Source organism: Rattus norvegicus, chromosome 7 (genome assembly GCF_021556685.1).
Source record: "Rattus norvegicus strain SHRSP/BbbUtx chromosome 7, alternate assembly SHRSP_T2T, whole genome shotgun sequence".
In the NCBI taxonomy this organism is placed as follows: Eukaryota; Metazoa; Chordata; class Mammalia; order Rodentia; family Muridae; genus Rattus; species Rattus norvegicus.
In genome coordinates this window covers 96,494,670-96,517,565 of record NC_141540.1, presented here as the reverse complement: position 1 = coordinate 96,517,565, position 22,896 = coordinate 96,494,670, and the positions used below count along the sequence as shown (strand labels likewise).

Here is a 22,896-nt window from a genome sequence, read left to right as displayed (position 1 = left end):
AAAGAAAGATGGAGTGAGAAAAAGAGCGCACAAAAAGATGCCAATAAAAATTAGTCTAGAGACACAACCAGTGGTAGAGACATAAACCAGAAGGGTAGAAGACAGAGGGAGGGGCTACGGACAGAGGGAGGGACTGAGCACAGAGGGAGGGGCCAAGGACAGAGGGAGGGATTGAGCACAGAGGGAGGGGCCAAGGACAGAGGGAGGGACTGTGCACAGAGGGAGGGGCTGAGCACAGAGGGAGGGGCTGAGTACAAAGGGAGGGGCTGAGGACAGAGGGAGAGGCTGAGGACAGAGGGAGGGGCTGAGGAAAGAGGGAGGGGCTGAGCACAGAGGGAGGGGCTGAGGACAGAGGGAGGGGCTGAGCACAGAGGGCGTGGCTGAGGACAGAGGGAGGGGCTGAGGACAGAGGGAGGGGCTGAGCACAGAGTCCGGCAGGATAAGGAGGAGCTGGGGGTTGCTGAAACAGCACAACAGAGAAACATACTTACCAACCATGCTAGTACCCAAAACAGTGTCACCTCAGTAGTCAAGAAGACAGAACCATGGGCGAAAGGCACCCTGGAGTCCTCAAACGCAGAGAACACAATTTTGCCCTGTGTGCATGTCTTTGGGAGGTTTTATTTTGTTTTGTTTTGGTTTGGATTTTGCTTCCTGAGAGCTGGGGTTAAAGGTGTGTGTAACTACACCTGACTTTGTTCTATTTCTTATTCCTGTTTATTTTGTGATTTTTAAGATAGGATCTTTTTATGTAGCCCCGATTCTCCTATATCAGCCTTCCAAATGATGAGGTGTCACCATACCCAATGGAGGGCGGGGGAGGGAACAATTCTTTTGAGATAAAATTATAAGTTATTCAGTATCTAATCTTTGAGATGCCAAGACACTCCACAGAAGGGAATTTAGGAATCATTCTACAAAATACAAAAACAAAACAAAACAAAAACAAAAAAACCACAGAGTAGATTGGAGCCTGGTCTTACAGAAGCCAAATTCATGAATGCCATTGGTTTTCTTAACTAATCATTCTATTTGAGACAAAGATCCACACATGACAAATATAACACAATTATTACAATAATAATAGCAGCTATATAGGGAGCATCTGTCTGCCATAACAGGCACTTTGCATACATTAGCTCCTCCATCCACACTATAACTGCTACAGGATGGCTATTGTCTTCATCCTAGAATCTAGAAGTCCTGTGGTCCTGAGAAGATAACAACTTTCTCCAGGGTCATCACTAATATGTAAGGCAGTTAAGTCTCATTTCAAATTTTCTATCACGACAAGTCTTAAGAATGAGGCACATGACCCGCGGATCCCGGCCCGCAGCAGCTCTCTGCTCCCAAACCCCATGGGAGAGAGACCTCACCGCCTGATCAGGTGGGCACTCCTGAGGCTGCAGAGCGGAGGAGACCACCAACACTGCCCACATCCCTGGCCCAAGAGGCAACTGTATAAGGCCTCTGGGTTCCCGTAGGGCAGGGGCCAGGAGTGGCAGGACCCCTGCGCCTGAGACACCGCCGGAACCTGAAGGAAACAGACCGGATAAACAGTTCTCTGCACCCAAATCCCGTGGGAGGGAGAGCTAAACCTTCAGAGAGGCAGACACGCCTGGGAAACCAGAAGAGACTGCACTCTGTGCACATCCAGACGCCAGAGGAAAACACCAAATGTCATCTGGAACCCTGGTGCACGGAGGCTCCCGGAAAGAGCGGCGCAGATCTTCCCGGTTGCTGCTGCCGCGGAGAGGACTTGGGCAGTACCCCACGAGCAAACTTGAGCCTTGGAACCACAGGTAGGACCAACTTTTCCCCTGCAAGAAACCTGCCTGGTGAACTCAAGACACAGGCCCACAGGAACAGCTGAAGACCTGTAGAGAGGAAAAACTACACGCCCGAAAGCAGAACACTCTGTCCCCATAACTGGCTGAAAGAAAACAGGAAAACAGGTCTACAGCACTCCTGACACACAGGCTTATAGGACAGTCTAGCCACGATCAGAAATAGCAGAACAAAGTAACATTAGAGATAATCTGATGGCGAGAGGCAAGAGCAGGAACCCAAGCAACAGAAACCAAGACTACATGGCATCATTGGAGCCCAATTCTCCCACCAAAGCAAACACGGAATATCCAAACACACCAGAAAAGCAAGATCTAGTTTCAAAATCATATTTGATCATGATGCTGGAGGACTTCAAGAAAGACATAAAGAACTCCCTTAGAGAACAAGTAGAAGCCTACAGAGAGGAATCGCAAAATTCCCTGAAAGAATTCCAGGAAAACACAATCAAACAGTTGAAGGAATTAAAAATGGGAATAGAAGCAATCAAGAAAGAACACATGGAAACAACCCTGGACATAGAAAATCAAAAGAAAAGACAAGGAGCTGTAGATACAAGCTTCACCAACAGAATACAAGAGATGGAAGAGAGAATCTTGGGAGCAGAAGATTCCATAGAAATCATTGACTCAACTGTCAAAAATAATGTAAAGCAGAAAAAGCTACTGGTCCAAAACATACAGGAAATCCAGGACTCAATGAGAAGATCAAACCTAAGGATAATAGGTATAGAAGAGAGTGAAGACTCCCAGCTCAAAGGACCAGTAAATATCTTCATCAAAATCATAGAAGAAAACTTCCCTAACCTAAAAAAAGAGATACCCATAGACATACAAGAAGCCTACAGAACTCCAAATAGATTGGACGAGAAAAGAAACACCTCCCGTCACATAATTGTCAAAACACCAAACGCACAAAATAAAGAAAGAATATTAAAAGCAGTAAGGGAAAAAGGTCAAGTAACATATAAAGGCAGACCTATCAGAATCACACCAGACTTTTCGCCAGAAACTATGAAGGCCAGAAGATCCTGGACAGATGTCATACAGACCCTAAGAGAACACAAATGCCAGCCCAGGTTACTGTATCCTGCAAAACTCTCAATTAACATAGATGGAGAAACCAAGATATTCCATGACAAAACCAAATTTACACAATATCTTTCTACAAATCCAGCACTACAAAGGATAATAAAGGGTAAAGCCCAACATAAGGAGGCAAGCTATACCCTAGAAGAAGCAAGAAACTAATCATCTTGGCAACAAAACAAAGAGAAGAAAAGCACACAAACATAACCTCACATCCAAATATGAATATAACAGGAAGCAATAATCACTATTCCTTAATATCTCTCAACATCAATGGCCTCAACTCCCCAATAAAAAGACATAGATTAACAAACTGGATACGCAATGAGGACCCTGCATTCTGCTGCCTACAGGAAACACACCTCAGAGACAAAGACAGACACTACCTCAGAGTGAAAGGCTGGAAAACAACTTTCCAAGCAAATGGTCGGAAGAAGCAAGCTGGAGTAGCCATTCTAATATCAAATAAAATCAATTTTCAATTAAAAGTCATCAAAAAAGATAAGGAAGGACACTTCATATTCATCAAAGGAAAAATCCACCAAGATGAACCCTCAATCCTCATCTTCGGTTGGTTTATATACAAGTGTGCAATTTCTGGGCTTGAAAGTAAAATGATGCTATCTGGTGCTGGATAGAGGAGCCTTATTCTTTATTATGGCAGCTTGCTATTTTTGTAACATGGTGACTTGGTTGAACACAATAAAGTACAGTAGTAACTGATCTCCCCTTCTTCCTGGAGGAGTGAGGAGATGATTAAATATTGATGTCAGCATCCTTGAGCATATTCAGATGAGCTACTGCTTCTGTTGAAAAGGATGCTGTGTTTGATTGTGGTCTGAAGCTTTGAAGCACTACTTGGCATCTCCTTCCTTGGAGGTCTCACTGTTTAAACATAACAGATTTGATAGCTTGTTGGTAAGGTGAGGTCCAGCTTGTCTCCACTAGGTCATCTTCATGTGAATCCGGAGGTTATACGGTTTTGTTCTAGGGATATTTCACTTTTTAGCTGACATTCATGGAGAGAATGAATCCTTAGAACTGTGCCACTAGTGAAAGGAAATCCTGTCTAGAGTATGTCTCTTTACAAAGCTGTGTCACACCATCCTTTGGGCCCTCTGCTGGAAAAATAGAATCAAGTCTCAAATAATGCCTTTTAAATTGTATCCTCTAGTATTATAGATGTAGGACAGTACTGTATCATACCTCTGTGGATGTAAAATAGCTTGTACCTGCTTTATGATACATAGTAGTGACCGTGCTTTATCAGAGCTGTTTTTAATGATGTTGCTCAGAATGTTTTCTTTCCAGATGATGATTGAGAAGCTAATTTAAAAAAAGATGGTGCCAGGTACCACAAGAGTAACAGAACTGTGCTGTTTTCTCGGGTTTTGTTTTTTTACTTTTTTTTTTAATGGAGTGTGCTGGATGTCTCTACAGTTTTGTTCAGATGACTGCAGAACCTGGAAAAGCTGTTGCTGCTGTTGATGCATAACACACTGCTATTATTGGTCTTTTTATATAAATATAAATATATATACAGAAAAAAATAAAATAAAATAAAAAAAAGAATGAGGCACATGCTACTAAATGCACACACATTTATTTTATAGAGCATGCTGTCACTCTATCATGTGTGAATCATCTTCACTATGTATTAAAAGTACCAATCTTGGGTTTATCGTAGAGATATGCTTTTTTTTTAAACATATTTGGATCTGAACATGCAAATTGATCTAAAGAAGTACAGCAGGTGGAGGTAGATAACAAAATTTCAGAACAATGGAACATGTCTATTGAAATTTGGAAAGCAGTACATAATTCCATTTGTGTCTAGAAGTTCAGAGGCCAATGAGAAATCCCCATGTGAAAATTCATAAAAGAATACAAGAAAGTCTTAGAGTGGAGAGGACATGTACTTTCAATGATGTGTAGTGTGGTTGTGTGTGTGTGTGTGTGTGTGTGTGTGTGTGTGTTCATGTACATGGGTGGTGAGAAGCAATGCTTTAAGAGAAGGCAAACAGGCAAACTTCTCCTTGGACCAGCTTTAACTGGCATTGGCCATGACAGACTATTGGCTATTTGGAAAAATTCACCTAATTTGAAGAGTGCCAACAGACTTTCCAGAGGGAAATCCTATCTGCCACCATCAAGCCGATCGGAAAAGCAGCTGCTGGCATCTGCCGGCCAACTAGGACTCTGCAAAGCCCTGAGAAACTACCACACCTTTCTTTCCACAGAATGCCATCCAGAAAGGGTAATGCAGAGGGAAGAAAAGCCAACTGTTTCACTAAAAACGGAGACTGAGAGACAAGTCACAGGGAGAACCAAGCACAAAGCCACTAAACGGGCTGAAGCAAGCAGACGTCAACCAGACTTACGTGTTTGAACAAGGCCAGTCAGAGCGTCGCTGTAGCCTGCAGCCTGGGAAGCAAAGATCTTCACATTGTAGTCCATTCCACTGAGGAGATTTGTCATGACAATGGTGTTGACGTCAGCACCCACGAAAGTTTCCAGAGTTTGACCAGGGACTAAAAGAGAGTACGTACGATAGTCACAACATGCACGTGCTTCTAGAGACTATTGTACTCAACCAACTCTTGATTGTTTCCCAGGATTACCCAGCACGCACAACTAGTTTGAGGAGAGACTCTAGACTCATCTGTCTCTAAAACTTCCATCTCAGTCCTTCCTCTAGTAGAATTTTGTCCCTTGTACTTAGTCAAAATGTCGACGCGTTTCACTATCCACCCACCACCTTATTCTGACTTCTATATTATCAAAGCAGTCTGCACCTACCTGGTTGAAGATGTAATTCCTGACTGCCTCTACTCACATAGCTGCTTTGTCCCCAGCACATGTCAAGGACAGAGATCTATATCCTGCACACCAGACCAGACCTGATCATAGGAAGATGTGGGTAGATGTCGTCACTAGAGCACCATCTACTCCTATGCCATGGCCTTAGTTCAGTTGGATTTTGAGGCCTTTTTGTCTTCAACTGCACTCAACCCGCTGGAGTTTTACGTGTTAAGTATAGTCTGTGCTGAGCCTTATGCTGCCTTTTTACCTTCTGTCTTTTCTTCTCTGGGTCTACTCTTTCAGAGCTTTGAATTAGTGATCATTCCTAAGGACTAATCACTTTCCTCCAGGAATCCTATTCTAGTAGCAAACTTCAGTGTTTTTGATGCATGGGTTGTAATAGTAGCTATTTTCCTATGCTGCAAAAAGACAACATAAATGATCACATGTAGCTGCCTCTCCAGGACAACCACAATACTACTGACATCCTAGACACTGATGGACAATTATTCTAAGGAAGGAGAGTGCTACTGAGTTGAACAATGGTTACCAGTATCTACTATCAGAAGAGCACCATACCCCAGCGTGTGGCAATCAAACCTATCTCTACTGAGGGCAAACCAGAGTAGTTGAAAATCACAAGTTTAATATAAGAAAGTGATTTGAGCACTCAGAAAATATGCTAGAGATTTTTAAAGGATCCAGAACACATTGCTTAAGTGTATATACACCTTAGAGACAATAAAGAGAAATAAAATCTGTGATGAATCTGAAGGAGTCAGTGTGAGCAGGCCTCGATCTATAGTCACCCTTTTATTTTCATGGTTCATAAGGACATTTTTCTGGGGAGATTGGAAGTGGGGCTACTGCAATCACATGGACTGGATGACAACAGAACCTGAATAAGTGGCAGAGGAGGAAGAGTGAGGGTTGAAACAAGTAATGCCCCACCAGACAGACTGCGGCCATTCAGGTTGTCAGGAGAGAGAGAGAGAGAGAGAGAGAGAGAGAGAGAGAGAGAGAGAGAGAGAGAGAGAGACAGAGAGAGACAGAGAGAGACAGAGAGAGACAGAGAGAGACAGAGAGAGACAGAGAGAGACAGATCTTTCATGGCCCCTAAAATATCTTTTAACTCTTTTTTTCTGCCAAATTAAGAATAGAAAAACCGTTTCTGCTGAACAGCCTGAGTTCTGAAGGTCAGGTCTAGAAAACTGAGAAGATCTGTATGATGCAGACTTTCCTGTTCAAACTCCCATTGGAGTGTGAGTGCTAGAGGGAGGAATTGCAGAGGGTACCGCTGCCCCCTCACAGCCTTTTGCCTGGGGTGAAGCACTCCCTATTTGAACTGTGCCTCTGCCTTTAAATTATAGTGGTAAAGGGAACACACACTGGGAGGCCCACAGGGAGTGGGGAGAGTTAGGTGTGGATACAATCAAGGCACACTGTGTACATGTATAATACTGTGAGGAAATAAAGACCCTTGAGTACACAGTGATTGGGAGGTAGAAGAGAGGGTAGCTCATGAAGAAGTTTTGTTTTGTTTTGTTTTTACTTTCCTGAGTTTTACCTCACAACATTCATTTTAAAATGAAAAGAAAGAAAAGTTTCAATAGAATTTGTCCAATTTATTCTAAAAGAAACAGGAGAAAAAATAAAAAATAGGGATTTTAAGTGTCTGGAGATTACACGTCTATTGAGCTATGACTCCTCCCCTACTCCTGGGGAGTCCAGCTTCCCTTATACTTGTTCCCTGCCTGGGATGAGATTAGGTCAGGCAGATGTACACTCAGTAGACAATCTATTTCTTCACTGGTGTGCATTCTAGTTTTCTATATGAAGTCATCATGTTGTCTTTCTAATAATATCTACCTATGAGAACCATACTAAAAAAAACCACTTCTCCTCAGAAAACATAAGAAGCAATTCTTAGTGGTTTAATAGATAAAGCCCAACAGGGACAGAAACAGTGCCAGAAATGATCTTAAAATATGCTTGGCGTCAGTGAAATAGTGCCCCAGATTTGCTGTCAAGCCTGGCCACTTGAGTTCGACACCTGGAGCCCACGTGATGGAAGGAGAGAACTGATGCCTCCAAGTTGTTCTCTGACCTCCACTTCTCCACTTCCAAGTTCTGGCAAAGGAATGTGTGTGTGTGCCTGCACACACACACACACACACACACACACACACACACACACACAATGAAATAAATAAAATTTTGGAATGTAATTAACTTATTAGAACGTATGTACTGAGGGTTCTGAGAAGCACTTACCACTCACAGGTTTGTAGACAATCCTATAGCCCTTCACGGGGGCAGAAGGTGGGTCCCATGTAATGCGCAACCGGTTGTACCATTCTTCTGAGACCCTTAAGTTTTGAGGACCAGAAGTTGGCACTGTGCAGGTAGAAGAGGTTAAAGTAAGAGGGTCAGTGTAGTTTTCTTTTGGTTATTTCCCCCACAGAGCTAAACACATTTGCAAATAAAACATCAATAAAGTTCTCAGTGGGGTCAGTAAGTATTTTAAACATACAAATGCGAAAAGTTACTCTTGTGATGAATGAGTTTTATCTGAAATCCAGAGGCTCATTCAAAATACGATGGCTCTCTTTTCAATTAATTTTAACCAAAAATAAAATTGAATATTGTTTATTTTTTAAAAATCCTATCTTTGCATCAATGTGCTCTACATACATCAAAATACATGTCTGTCCACATCGAGGATGCCGCTCACACAATGTGACTGGTGATGGTGAGTGACGGTGAGAGTCTGCTTCATGAGATACTCTCTGTCTTCTACCTTGTATACTCAAGAGATCACTGTGTGCCCACGTGTTATTCTCTGACAATATTATACATGTACACACTGTGTCTTGACTATATCTACACCCAACTCCCTCTTCCCACTCCCTTTGGGCCTCCAATGTGTGTCTCTAAACCATTATAATTTAAAGGCAGAGGAACAGTTCAAATAGGGAGTGCTTTAACCCCAGGCAAAAGGCTGAGAGGGGGCACTTGGGCAGTGGTATCCATTGCAATTCCTCCCTCTAGCACTCACACTCCAATGGGAGTTTAAACAGGAAAGTCTGCATCATACAGATCTTCTCAGTTTTCTAGACCTGACCTTCAGAACTCTGGCTGTTCAGCAGATAGGGCTCTTTTAGTTAGTCTTAATTTGGCAGGAAAAAAAACAGATAAAGTTAACTATTTGTCAATTATGATTGATTAAAATGGTCACAGATTTTTTTTTATACCCTCTTTCCATTAAGAACTGGAAGCCATCAGTCTCTGAATCTGTGTGGATTCACTGCCTGTGTTAGCCACAGACTATGTAGCAGTGGTAGCCCTTGGAAATCCTTCTTTTGCAGGCTAGGATCTCCATGTGATAAATATGGAGAGTCTCTGAGGTGAGAGGAGGGTCAGTTGTATCTTGTAGCTGTCCTCACCGAGATGATAGGCATGGGATAAAATTGGCTTCAAGCTTTCATACCAACCCAGCCACAATGTGAATACCAACGATTGATGATAATTTATATCACTTTTATGGGGCAGAAGAATTTCTACCAAGCCCTCATTTCCTAATTCACTATGTCAGAAAACAGAATAAGTATAGCTACTGTTTGAAGTATTCCTGTCACCACTAAATTCTAGGGTGGTCTTTATGTAAGAATAGACATTAATGGGGTTGGGGATTTAGCTCAGTGGTAGAGCGCTTGCCTAGCAAGCGCAAGGCCCTGGGTTTGGTCCCCAGCTCCTAAAAAAAGAAAAGAAAAAAACGAAAAACAAAAAAAGAATAGACATTAATAATAGCAAAAACAATCTAAAAGTTAAATGTGGTGACACCTTATTTAACTATGGTTAATGTATCTCAAATGTTTTAAGGTGTCTCCTTGGGATCACATAGTATTGTTGGAAGTTGGTATACAAAAGTGAAGTATGTAGACAGGCTCCCAAGACCTTCCCTCTTTTTTAAAAATTTTTATTCTTCTCTTATATATTACATCCTGACTACAGTTTCCCCCTCCCTCCCCTCTCCACAGTCTCTCCCAAACACCTCCTCAACTCTCCAGATCCAAACCCATTTTCCTTCCCTCAGACAAGACCAGGCCTCCAAAGGACAGCAACCAAACATGGTATTACAATAATAAGACCAAGCATCTACATCAAGGCTGGACAAGGCAACTGAGTAGACAGGTCAAGATCCACAAAGTAAGCAAAAGAGTCAGAGACAGCCCCACTGTTAGGAATCCCACAGAGGTCATAGGTCAGACTCCTACTGGCTTCCTTATCTCTGGGAGCCCCATGAGTTCTGGTCAGTTGTTTGGGTGGGCCTTGTTCTTAGGCAGTGTTTTGTTTTGTTTTGTTTTGTTGGGTTTTTTTTGGGGGGGGTTCTTTTTTTTTTCCGGAGTTGGGGACCAAACCCAGGGCCTTGTGATTACTAAGCAAGTGCTCTACCACTGAGCTAAATCCCCAACCCCCACTGAGCTAAATCCCCAACCCAGCCTTGTTCTTGAGGTGTCTCTGATCCTTCTGGTAACTTCCTCTGCCTCTTACACATGATTCCCTGAGCTCCATCTAATGTTTGGCTGTGGGACCCTGCATCTGCACCCATCAGTTACTGGATGAAGTCTCTCTGGTCTCCTGATGATGATTATGCTAAGCTCTGGTCCCAGAACACTGCAAACAGGACAAACTGTAGGATAAACCTTCCTCTTTTTAGTTGTCTCAATTAGTGACAACAACAAAGGACTGACTAATGAAGCCACAGAGGTTGCAGGGGGTAGGGATGTGAGCAAGACAATACTACAAAGGGTATTGCTAGTGTGAGACAAGTCTGGGGGAGATACCATTGCTCTCTATTTTCTACCAGTGGTAATGATTATGTGAACCCATACATGTGTTAAAACTCACAGAACTGTAATAAAAAGAAAGCACGTCTGCTATCTGCCTACAAAAGGAAGAGAAGAAAAAAGAGGGGGAAGAAAGAAGAGAGGAGGAAGAAAGAACAAGAGGAAGAAGAAAAACAGAGAGACTCAGATTGTCACAGTCCCATAAAATGTGGCAAAAGATTGAGGCTATGAGGACTCTACCTTGGCAAATAACCAGGACACGTGATGTGTCACAAGGTGAGCCTGAAGGATTAGCTCTACTTTGTGCTTCCCCTTTCACAGAGAAAAAACTGTAGCCCCCTGATGCTAAACAGCTCACCCAAATCGCACTGCACATGTGTCCACGCCCATACACATGATTCTGGCATATTTCCTGGCCCGTAATAATTGCACTATACTTTACCCATCATAGACGATGGGTCAGCTAGTGTCTGTGGAGACAAAGATTCACTTACAAGTCTTCCCAGGAGCAGAGACGCTGACGCCTTCTCCAACAGTGTAGATGGGTGTCACCGTGACTTTATACTCTGTGTCTGGAAGTAGATTTTTCAGAAGGAGACTGTTCTGCACTCCAGGCACCATAACCTGAGCACAAAGGCAAATATGATGGCTGTGTGAGAGTTCTAATTCCACTGGCCTCGTCAAGAAGTGTGACTATAGACATTTTGAAAGCATCAGAAGTGAGCCAGAGAAAGGCAAGGCACTCATGCAAAAGCATCTCTCCTGCCGTGTCCCTCACAGAGACTTTAGTTTGTAAGCATCAAAAATAGGAGGATTAACTCCACAGAACATCTCCTGTTGGATGTCTTTTCAGCCCTTCTGGAGAAGAGAGAATGATCATCTGCCAAGCCAGCAGGTGTTTGCATTTAAAGTGATCACTCTCCAACCTAGACTGGTGCTTATCTGTTCTGAAATGACTTGAGCATCCTCTTGCAAATCCTCCCCTATTTTCCTTCCTCAGTGATAACCTGACCCCAACATCTTATTCATTCAATTAGAAAGGATGGGTGCCATCCAAGAGCAACAGAATAAACCATTGTGAGCCAATTTTTTTTTTAGTTGAAACGTATTTATCAGCAACACTCAAAAATTGTTGCAGCTTTCTTACATCTGGAAGGAGATGTCTTCCTCCATCTGGATCCGATATCCCTCTGTCACTGCCAGAGAAAAGAATTCCAGAGGCATGGGGACCCCACACCAGCTGGTGTGCAACGTGCCACGTGGCACACGGTGCAATTCTGGTGTTTCTAAGAGGATATTCTGGGCCATGTGTTCACTATGAAATGCTGGCACTTCTCTGAGCTATTGGGAACTTAATAATCACTGGAAAAATGTGAGGATGTACAAATTGATCCATGGGGTCTTAAAAGAGTCACAAGACCAAGACAGCCAGAAAGGTTTTCCATTTCAGGGCTGGGTAAGATGCCAGCAGGCTGAAGCCAGGTTTTCTCCTTCTGACAGAAGGAAGGAACCCATCCATCATGGAATAAGTCCTAGAAAACCTTTCGGTGAACCTAGAAATAGCTATTGCTATGATACAGCTGAGCTTTGACTGTCATTGTCTAGGGAAAGTCTTCATTAGACAACCACAGTTCTGCTAATCAAAGAAAGGAACACTGGGGTGTACAGGTTGTATCTCGTGGGGTCTTGGGTCGGCAGTTATAAAAAGAGCAGCTCTGTTTTAATCTAGAGTGAGTCAGTCAGCCACTGGCATGAAGGGCTGCAAGGCAACTGTGGATGCCCTGACTTGCCTTGCCTCATCAGGGTAGCATCCTTAGGGGTGTCTCTCTTCAACAGAATGCTGGAGCAGGGCCCGGGCTTTCATTCCAAGCTGTCTAGCAAACCACCCATGTAGATGCTCTTTAAATAAATAAGGTCAGGTCTCACACTAAGAAGCAGATGGCCTTGTTGCTGATCATATGTTGCCTATGGAATACTGTAAAGCAGTGTGACCACTCTGGAGGATTCCCACTGCTTGCCAGAATGTAGTTGCTGTGGTTTATCACAACAGCCCTTGTTAAGGGCTGAATATTTTGTGCCACATGCTACAAGTATCTAAACCTAGTAAATGACTTCATTATCACCTCAACCCTTTAAGGCAGTGATATCACATTCATTTAATAGATATGGAAACACACTCATGTGGCCCAGTACAGGGGCCATACTGAAACACAAGAGCCCACTTAATCTTTGGGGTTTTATACCATACAAGTACACAGAGAAAACCTTTTTTTACCCTCATATTTATTCCCACAAGTAAAATGGAAACTCCCTCTGGGGTATGCAAATTTCATTCTGTTCAGTCTCCGCTTGTTTAAATAAAGCAGAGTCAAATTATATGTATTAATAGAAGGACCGACTTAAAATACAGATGCTACAGTCATAGCAGATGGTGTCTTTCATTTTTAAGACAACTCATGAAAGATGTTAGTGATTAAATGTGATGCAAAGACCACTAAGGAGCTTTGTGTTTTTAATTTTTTTCAGATATGTAACTTTTCTGTCTTGCTTTATGAGGGCTGTCTGGATCACGTAACAGCAAGCTGTGAGTTGCGGAAGAAACTAGAGTTCATATACTTTACTGTGTCCCATCTTGCAAAATTCCATTTTTAGACCACAGTTTTCATACAGTGGTGAAGGATAATTCAGAGCTGTGTTTGTGGCATGGCTTTAATTCTAATCCATTGTCATCTGATGCTTGTATCAAATACAGTAAAACTAAGCTGGTAGAAATGTGATTGCCACTCCTGGATCATTGCAGGAATGTTGAATGGCTGTCAAGCTTTCCAAGCTTAACATTAATATCAGGATTCACCCTGCAGGAAACTAAGACTCACTTCAAGTAGCCCCTCTTTAGGGAATGTTCACCAGGCAGTATTCCGTCTGTGGTTAACAGGCTATAGGATGCTAGAATCCCAAGCAGCCTTTTACAAGTATCAGAGAGAGATCTCTGTTCTAACGACAAAACTGAGGTCGCTATCTTAGGTATTCTGAAGTGCCGTGAGCCACCGTGCAAAACAACCCTTATGAAGCCCTGACTGCCATTTCTATATGTTACAACTCATTCTTCTTTCCTTTGAACTTTGGCAAATTTCTGCCTCAAAGTGCAGAAGGAATTCACATACCCTATAAGCTGGTAAATTTAGTTCTTCTCGTTTCCTTTTGGTTTAAAATACTATGTGCGTGTAGAGATCTCCAACTTGAGTTCTACGCAAACACAATCATTTGTAACAGTAAAGAGAAAACTTGGACCCATGGTGAGAGAAATTATGTCTGAGATCAGGGCACATTTTCTTCTTTGATTTCATGGTGTGGGTTAGTCATTCATCTTTCCTGGCCAAGCGTGTGTGTGTGTGTGTGTGTGTGTGTGTGTGTGTGTGTGTGTGTGTGTGTGTTTCTATGTACATCATGTGTGTGCAGGTATATATGTGTTCAGATGCACATGCAAATGTGCGCATGTGTATGAAACGGCCATGACTATCATGAATGCCATTCCTCAGGCACATGCACTTTTTTTGGTTTTACGAAAATGTCTCTTGGTGGCCTGTTACTTATTGAGTAGTTTAGGACAGTTAGCTACAGACCCTACCCAGGGCTGTGATTAAGAGAGCACCACCACACCCAGTTTTATTTTTTTTAAATATGGTTTGAGGAATGTAACTCATTCCTCATCCTTTGAAGGAAAGCACTTTATTGTCTAAACTATCTCTTCACCTCAGACACCATTTTAAGATATCATTTAATCCATACCATTTCGAAGTCTTTTGACTTTGTCATTGAAGTGCATCTCGCTGTCCTAAACTCAGACACACTTGAATTTCTTCCTATCTCACTAACGAGGCAGGATAGGGAGATGCTCAGTGGGCACCCACAGCCCACACATGAAGGCCTGACTTCAGATCCCCTCAACCGTATAAAACTCTGGGTATGGTAGTGTGCACCGATAACCCAGCATTGGGGAAGTGGAGTCTGGAAGGAAGAGCCTAGAAAGTTGCATCCTCTCCAGTCTAATAAAATGTCAAACTACAGATTCAATGAGAGATCCTGTCTCCAAAAATGAGGTGAACTTCAGAGGAAGCTATCAGAAGTCAACTTCTAGCCTCCACAAAATATACTTGTGCATGCGCCCCCCCCCTCTCTCTCTCACACACACACACACACACCTATTTAATTAGCTGAAGAATTAAAATAATACATCATTGCATCTCTACAGCAGTAGAATTTGATAAAATACATCTACAAGTTCTCTATCCTCAGGCCGGTCTTTAAATTAATAAAGTGCCTGTAAGTTACATGCACGAGTCTAATTTAATTAGAATTCACTGAAGGGGCTTGGAAATTAAAGACTCCCACTAGGATTTCTTTAATGGTGGAAAACCAATGCTCTGCTGCACAGTAAAGTTATCAATGGATTTCATTTTCCTTAAAGCTCTGTTTAGCTGGTCACACTAAGACTTTTGATCATTTTCCCTTCATTTAGGTGTCCAAGTGTTTCAGATATAAATAGCGCTAAATAAAAGAAACTCCTGAAGGGAACATGATCTAGAAGCCACCCAAAGTAAATATTGTTATTATTGTGCTGTGCGGAGCTTACAAGCGCACGTGTGAGATTAAAGTGTTACTTTTTCCAAATCAGCAGGAATTAGCACCAAGAAGCTAAATGTGGTTCCTGAAAACAAAAAGCGAAGTTTCACATGCTGGGAAATCTCTGTGGGTTCTTATTTTTAGAAACCAAATTATAATAGTGGGGAATTAATAGGGAAAATAAAATACCCAAATTACATATTTAATCGGCCCACCTAAGTATAATTTTTTGAAGTTTGTCCATTATAAATCATTTGGGATGTACTTATTGTCAAAGTGAAATTACAATGTAATCCAGATCATCTGGCTTCCCATTAACTTTCCAGAAACGCTCCCAGACCAGTGGCATGAACCCGCTGGCTAGTCACTATTTGCAAGGTCCTGGAGGCCATCACTTGTGCCCTGTGATGTTTCTTCCATCAACTGGAAATAAAGGATGTGGAGCTCAAATGAATGATTTCCTTTATTAGTTAACAGGGGTGGGGTCAATGTTATTAATGAGCAATGATGAGTTTCCAAGTATTTCTCCCTAGTGTGTTAAAAATTTGTGAGTGAGGAGTCCAGCAGCCTCTGGATGAAAACTGGAGCACTCTCTTTTGTCTGGATACATGTACAAAAAGCAATTCCAAAACATATCAAGTTTGAGGATTAAACCAACAGATTTGATTCTCTAACTGCAATAAATATAGAGGAACTAGGGAAAAAAGAAATAATTCCAAAAGGAACAATAAAATATAAATAAGGAAAACGTGGGGAGACCATGATTAAGAGTATACCAGGTTTTGCCATATAGAAATGCACATAAAACAACTTAAAGAAAGCATATCACAAAACCTTGAGAAGAGATGCCCGTGATTAAGAATAAGTGAGAGATGGTTATAAATATGCTTAAAATGAGTTGATTTATTATGAATCATCACCTAATTAATAATAATTGTTAATGATATGTTAAATATTGTTATGATGTAATGATTAATGATAATTAATTACTGATGATTATTATTAAAATGAGTGGAAAATATGTTAGACCCCCCCAATGTGTAGTTTGCTTAAAAGCTTCATAGTAGGCTTCCAAGAGAAAAAAATGTTTAATACTTGCCTTGAACTTTTACATATGCATCTACATACATGTATACAAACACACATCCTTTGTCTTATCTTAATTTGGTTTGATTTTGAAAGAGATAGGGCCTAGCTGTGTTGCCAGCTGGTCTCGAACCCCTAGGCTTAGGTGATCTCCTTATATCATCCTCCCTAGGAACTATGGGCTTTTGCCACCATGCCTGGCCTGATGATTCTATTCGAACCCTATTTTGGTTAACAGATGTGTAAGACAGCAAAAGCCACAATGGAATAAAAGTTGCAGAGGCTTGATTAGATTGAAGCAATCTGTGTGGGGGCAGGTTTTAGAGTCAGAAAGGACATGACGACCGACAGTGAAATTTGGATTGAGCAAGAGTCTTAGTTTCTGCAGACATGGAGTCATTGGGCAATGAGCAGGACAGCTTTTGCTCATCTCCCCAAACTGCCATGGCAGCTCCACCGGCAAAGGCTCTGGGACTCCTGGTCAGCAGTAGTTATACAGACCGTGCCTACCACTTCTTCCTTAGGGTCCCCTTGGGCTGTCAGGTAGGTCACCCTAAAGTGCTCCACATTGCTGTCAGAAATGTCCCATGTGACCCGCAGGCTAGTAGCAGCTTCATCATCTACAACCAGGTTTCTGATTCCTGTCTGGAGAACTGGAATAAATAGAACCACATATTAAAGACCTTGCAGCCTATCATATCCCAAAATGAGAACACAGGTACCGTCTACGGAGTAGTATCCGGCATCGTTCAGTGCAACGTTATGAAAGATATCCACGCAAAGCAGGAGCTCCAGGCTCGTGGCTGACAGAGAACTGAAGGAAACCCACTGGACTGAACTCAAAAGGGAGCATGGTCCTTAGGACCTCATGCTCGCTCCCTCTTATTGAAATGGGCAGAAGTTACCAGATCTCACCACTCTCCATGTGTGAGGCAGCATCCAGCAGCATGCACCGACCTGCTCCCAGGCCTGTCAATACTACTCACTCAAGAACAGTTCCCCAACTCAGGCTGCCTTCTTCTTTTCAGCCCATACAAGGTATCTTTTCTGGGATTTTGCCCAAATTTCTTCACCTGTGTTCACTAGAACATTCCTCTCCATCTACCAAAGTGTCTCTTCCCTCACATATTCCATTTTTTAATTCCTATACTGACTTCCCTCTTGCCCACTGCACATTTCCATTCTCCTCACCCATCCCCAGTATGTTATCAGTAATGATAACATTTACTGAACCTGTCTCAAATGTCATATTGTATAGATCTTTGACACATGCACCATCAAGTCTTGTAAACACAGCACCAAGTAGCTAGGAGGCTTATTAACTGATGTAACTATGCTATACTATAAGACGAGGGCAACTGTGGGAAATTCTCAGTTCAAGGCAGAGTTCCAGAACTCTGGTACCAAGACAGAAAGCAGGAACTATCAAGGGAGAACTTGTGTGATCCAATAAAGAAAGTCCACAGAAAGATTGGCTGAAGGATAAATGAATGAATGAGCGGGTGACTGGGTGAGGAGCTGTGGGAGTGTTTTAGTTAGGGAGTATGTTAATTAACTCAGACAGCTAGGTGGGAGGTGTGTTGAGGTAAAGAGAAAAGCCAAGATGAGAGGGAAACTACTGGTCAGGGACTAACACTGCATAAGTCAAGTCTCAGGTCCCAACAGAAATGAATGGAAGTGGGGTAAAGTACCAGTTCTCCACAGAGGGTCACAGAGGGACAAAGACTTCTGTGGGTGGTGCTACATTAGCCACCTCACAAAGGTGAATGGGCCTCCAGATGAATGTAGGAAAGGTAGAGAGCTTCAGTGATGGGGAACTAGGAGACCGAGTGGTACGCAGTAGAAAAGACAACATGAAGTTCAAAGGTGTTGACGTGTGGACTGTTTGTGAGAAAGGAAAGAAAGGGCATCTCCTTTCTAATTAATAACTAAATAAAAGGTAAATGAAACCAGGAAACATCACTTCTGTCTAAATCAAACGTGTTGAGGGTAAACAGGCCCCTGTATGTCCTCACCTGAAGTCACGGGGCTGGTCGGTTCTACAGTTGTGGGTGCTTCAGTCCAAAAATCATCAACTGAAAGAAAATTCATTACTTTCAAATTCTGCAAAGATAATATTCTAAACGTTTGCATAAACCATTGTATAACTTATGAAGGGAATTGCATTGGTGTTATCGTTCTTTCTTAACAACTGGCAGTTATGTACAAAGAAGAACAGGTAAGCTGTAAGACGGATTTATACACTGTTTCAACGAATACGCATGGTGAATTGGAAAGGCGCCTGAATTACATTCACAAAATCACGCACGCAACCTCAAAAATAATTATGCAACCTCACAATTATTTTTTTAAGTAGGGACACAGCCGTGATAATTAAAGAAAACTAAATTGAAGAGCAGGTTGTAAAAGGGTTATCCAAAAAAGACCACCCAAGAGGGCAATGTGCTCTGACAGGCCGTGTTTCTTCTGTTCCTTGAACCTACCCTGGGTAGGTGCTGGAATAGAGTGGGTAGGTGGTGTCCCATATTCCCATGCAGATCAACACACCCAGCTAGAAGGTCTGCAAATATGGACTGACAATGTCTCCTAGTCTTGGGAATTACCTCCTTTGAAGCCACCACCTCTTTAAGGGATCGTCTTTCCACACCAAATGAAGACACAGTGGGACTAGGCACAGCCTCTGTATCTCCCTTCCATATAATTCAGAAGGGTGATCCCAGCTCTGGGGCTTCTGACAGAACTAACCGGGCCCACTTGGATTCCCCTGTGCTCTCTTCAACTTATGACTTAAGAATGTCCCAACTGCACTGGCCAATAAATCTGAATGCCACTTAAGAGAATTTAATATATGGTTGATAATTCATTTTTAAGAAAGGAGGATATAATTAATAATATGGTTTCAAAAAGAAAAACACATGGGAATATCAATCAGCAAGTAAATTTTGCAAAAAAGTTCTTATAACCAAGACTAACTTGGAAAACTCAAAAAAAAAAAAAAAAACTCTTGGCTACATTAATATATCTAGCTAATTTTCCAATTTGATCATTTATTTTATCGTTTATACCCACCTATTATCTATTCATCTACCTTTCCATTTTGAGCACAGTTGTGGTACAATTAAGATACGCCAAATGTGGAGTTCAATGCCAGAGAATAAAATTATGAACAAGACAGAGATGCTCAGTGCCTTCAGTGTAATGGTAGTCTGAGAAATGGTGCTGCTTCAACATGAACATCATTGACTATAAGACAAGGCAAACCCTGGAGAATGAAAGGAAAGGTGAAGCCTAATGGGGGAAGACAGGCTGTGAGTGTGCATGGTAAACCCTGAAGCTCATGTGAGACTTAAGTCTACACTCCAGGACTTACGTGTGGTCCCCACAGCGGTCACCACCTCACTCTCACTTCCGTCATCCAGCACAGCTAATAGCGAGACTTCATACTCAGTTCCAGGGTCCAGGCCTTCAACAACATATGAGTCCTGCTCTTCTTTGAGGGCAACCTGAAAGGCAATTGGTGCTTCGTAACTGGGGCTACTTTGAAGGAGACAGGGAGTGGTAGGGAAGATAGTGATTGACCATTCGGTATTGGAAAACAAATTGATGTGCTCTTCCCTGGGGAAGACTATTTCTCCCAAACTGTAGCATTGAGGCTTCATGATCATTCCCCTGTCCACTTGGGCATGGTATTGTCTTCCTTGTTCAGCTCATATTTCGTTAGTCATGTTGGTCTCTCTAGGTGTAGCTTTTAACATTATTAGGAGACACAATCTCACAGCAAACTCCATGATCCTTTGGTTCTCAGGATCTTTCTGCAACCTCTCCGACAGTGATTCAGGTACAATACATACACATATACACATCTGGGTGTAATGACAATTGATGAAAAAGAGGCAATAAATTTGAACAAGATCAAGGAGAAGTATATGGAAACTTTGGGGGAGCGGGTGGGGTTTAAGAGAAGGGAAAAGTATGTAGTTACAATTCAAAAGTAAAATAAATGATTTTTTAAAAAAAGAAAAGGGGGACTGAAAATTAAAAAGAAAAATACAAAGGAAAAGTCTGTATGTAATCAAGAACTAACTGAATAAAACAGAGGAACCCTAAAATCATTTTAAAATCAAACTTCGGACCCTATTGCTTTCACTTCCCCAATCAAAATACTATTAATGTTGTAAAAGTAGCACTGTAAAGTTTTATTAGGTGTTATTTGTGAGGAATCTGACATATAAAACTAAAGCCCTGATAACAATACATCTTTAATCGTTGAACTATATAGCATTATTTGATGCGTTTGAAATGCCAAATGCCGTGCCCTGCAAGACGCTACTCGTGCAGTTCTCATCTGTTTTGAAACAAAACAGCAACCTGGGTTTGGCAGTAGGCATTCACTTCCAGGGATCACGTTCAGGATCAATTTTCACTGTGGTTCAGTCAACTCACCTCCTGAGTCTTCCCGCCATAGACCGGAATCCACATCAGCTTGTGCTGGCCCTCCTCAGCTGAGAGCGGATGCCAGGTCACTCGAAAACTGTCTGTCTTCACCTCATCAATTTCCAAGTATTGCTGGGCGGGAACTTCCTCTGTGAGCCATGGAGGAGATCATTTGAGAAATGAGAAGGCAAGAAACTAAACTCAAGCAGCTCCTGGCGGGCCGTGGGATGGGGAGATCGAGGGAGCTCTTGGTTTTGGAAAGCCGTGGGAGAATGGCAACCATCCTCAATCTAACCACTCTGACTTTAATGTCTGTTTTCAGTACCTTCCAACAGCATAAATTAGGGAAACCACAGAAATAATGTTCTCTAAAATTTTTTTCCAGTAACTCCAGAACTCTTACATTGTTGACATTGGGCCATTTTCATAAAGTATAAAAAATAAAAATGGAGCTGGGAAGTTAGGTAGGCCATAAATGCTTGCCTCTGTATTTTAATCATTCCTTGCTGTGTTAAGTTTTAGGCCCCCTTATAATACTGCTATATCACAACACACTACTTTAAATAGGATTAAAACGTCATTCCCATGGCAGAAAACTCTGATATCAGTAACTTTGGGGTTCCGCCTAATGCACCCACACACACATGAATGAATGATGAGGGTAAAACTTTTACAATAAGAAATAAGGAAGAGGGTAAATAGACAAAAAGTATGTGATTTTTGTACAGTTTTACTGTTTAGAAATTTCATAAATGAACACAATATATTTTTATCACATCCATTCCTCTCTTCAGCTCCTCCTGGACTCCCCCACTACATACTCCTTCTAAATTCATGGTCTTTTCTTTTAACCCTCCAGAATCAAATTCATACTTATCATATGTGCACGGGTGTAGGGAAATTAACCTTTAAAAGTGAGGTGGCATCTTCTCTCTTTATTTAGATATCTAATTGTGTGTTTGTAATACCTTAAAAATTAAATCCAAAGTTACAGTTGGGGTTGCTGCATGGTTGCCTCCTGAATCCTTTCAATCCAGAAAAAGGCTCACCTGTGGTAAACTCTCCAACCAGAGGCAAGGACTGCCCCTCCTCATAGATGGAGAAAATGGCAATGGAGTAGTCTGTGAGGGGGGTCAAGCCTTTCAGAGGGAATGTAGTGATGGGATCGACTTCGACCTGCAGAACAGAATAGCCACAGTCTGTACCCAATACTCTCAAACCACGCCAAACATTTTAGTATGATCTACAGTTCAGCTGACTGGAAGGTTATCACTACTGCAAAGCACAACACTGAATCACAAAGCCAGAGCGTGTCCAAGTAAATACATCCTAGCCACACCTAGAAACACTTAGAAGGTGTATGAGGCTTACAAGGCTGAAGAAATGGCATGCGAAGTTTCTAGTAAGTCTCAGAGCAGACAGTCTTGACTTCACTGTCTGGGCTCTGCCAACTCACTCCCTACCTGTGTCACACAGGACAAGCTCTATCATAATTTCACAGGTAACCAACCATGCAGAGAAACATTAACACCAAAGGAAACAGCAAACATTCGAGTGTTCTTTTGTATTTCACAGAAAGATATAATTGGGGGATATATATATATATATATATATATATATATATATATTGTATGTATGTATACATACAAAGACATTATTGAGGGAATATATATGCATTGTGTGTATAAATATATATGTGTATATATATATGTGTGTGGTGTGTATAGATATGTATGTGTGTGCATATATAATATATATGTGCATGGTATATGTACATATGTGTGTGCATATATACATGGGTGTATGTTGTGTGTGTGTGATATTAAGCCTTAAAGAAAGGGAATAAGGATATAATGTAAAAGACCTTGAAAAAAGAGAGCACAAAATAAAAAGGAGGTGAGGGCAAGATCTGAACCACAAATCCCCACCCAGATCACCCTGAAGGCAAAAGGAAGAAAGAATGAATGGCTTTATCATTGAGAGATTGGGGTCAGGCTGCCAAGCTGTCTAGATTAGAGATTAAATTGTAAATCACAGTTATGGCACCCACATCTGTGAGCTTAACATATACCTCAATTAATCCTTATCACAATACATAGTGTTTTAAAATAAGATGCCTTAGTCCTGGTGGTGTTCCAGAAATTTGAAGAAATAACCATACTTAA

At 41.8% G+C, this 22,896-nt stretch overlaps 1 protein-coding gene across 4 annotated transcripts in view; it reads right to left on the bottom strand.

Annotated features, from left to right (window-relative positions):
* Nucleotides 1-22,896, bottom strand: part of Col14a1 (collagen type XIV alpha 1 chain) — a 215,166-nt gene that overhangs the window by 101,951 nt on the left and 90,319 nt on the right. For all 4 annotated transcript variants that reach the window (NM_001130548.2, XM_087557373.1, XM_087557374.1 and 1 more), the window contains 8 exon segments: nucleotides 5,318-5,467; nucleotides 8,013-8,135; nucleotides 11,083-11,212; nucleotides 16,808-16,950; nucleotides 18,313-18,372; nucleotides 19,668-19,800; nucleotides 20,741-20,880; nucleotides 21,781-21,907. In NM_001130548.2, the coding sequence (NP_001124020.1) occupies nucleotides 5,318-5,467; nucleotides 8,013-8,135; nucleotides 11,083-11,212; nucleotides 16,808-16,950; nucleotides 18,313-18,372; nucleotides 19,668-19,800; nucleotides 20,741-20,880; nucleotides 21,781-21,907 (1,006 nt within the window).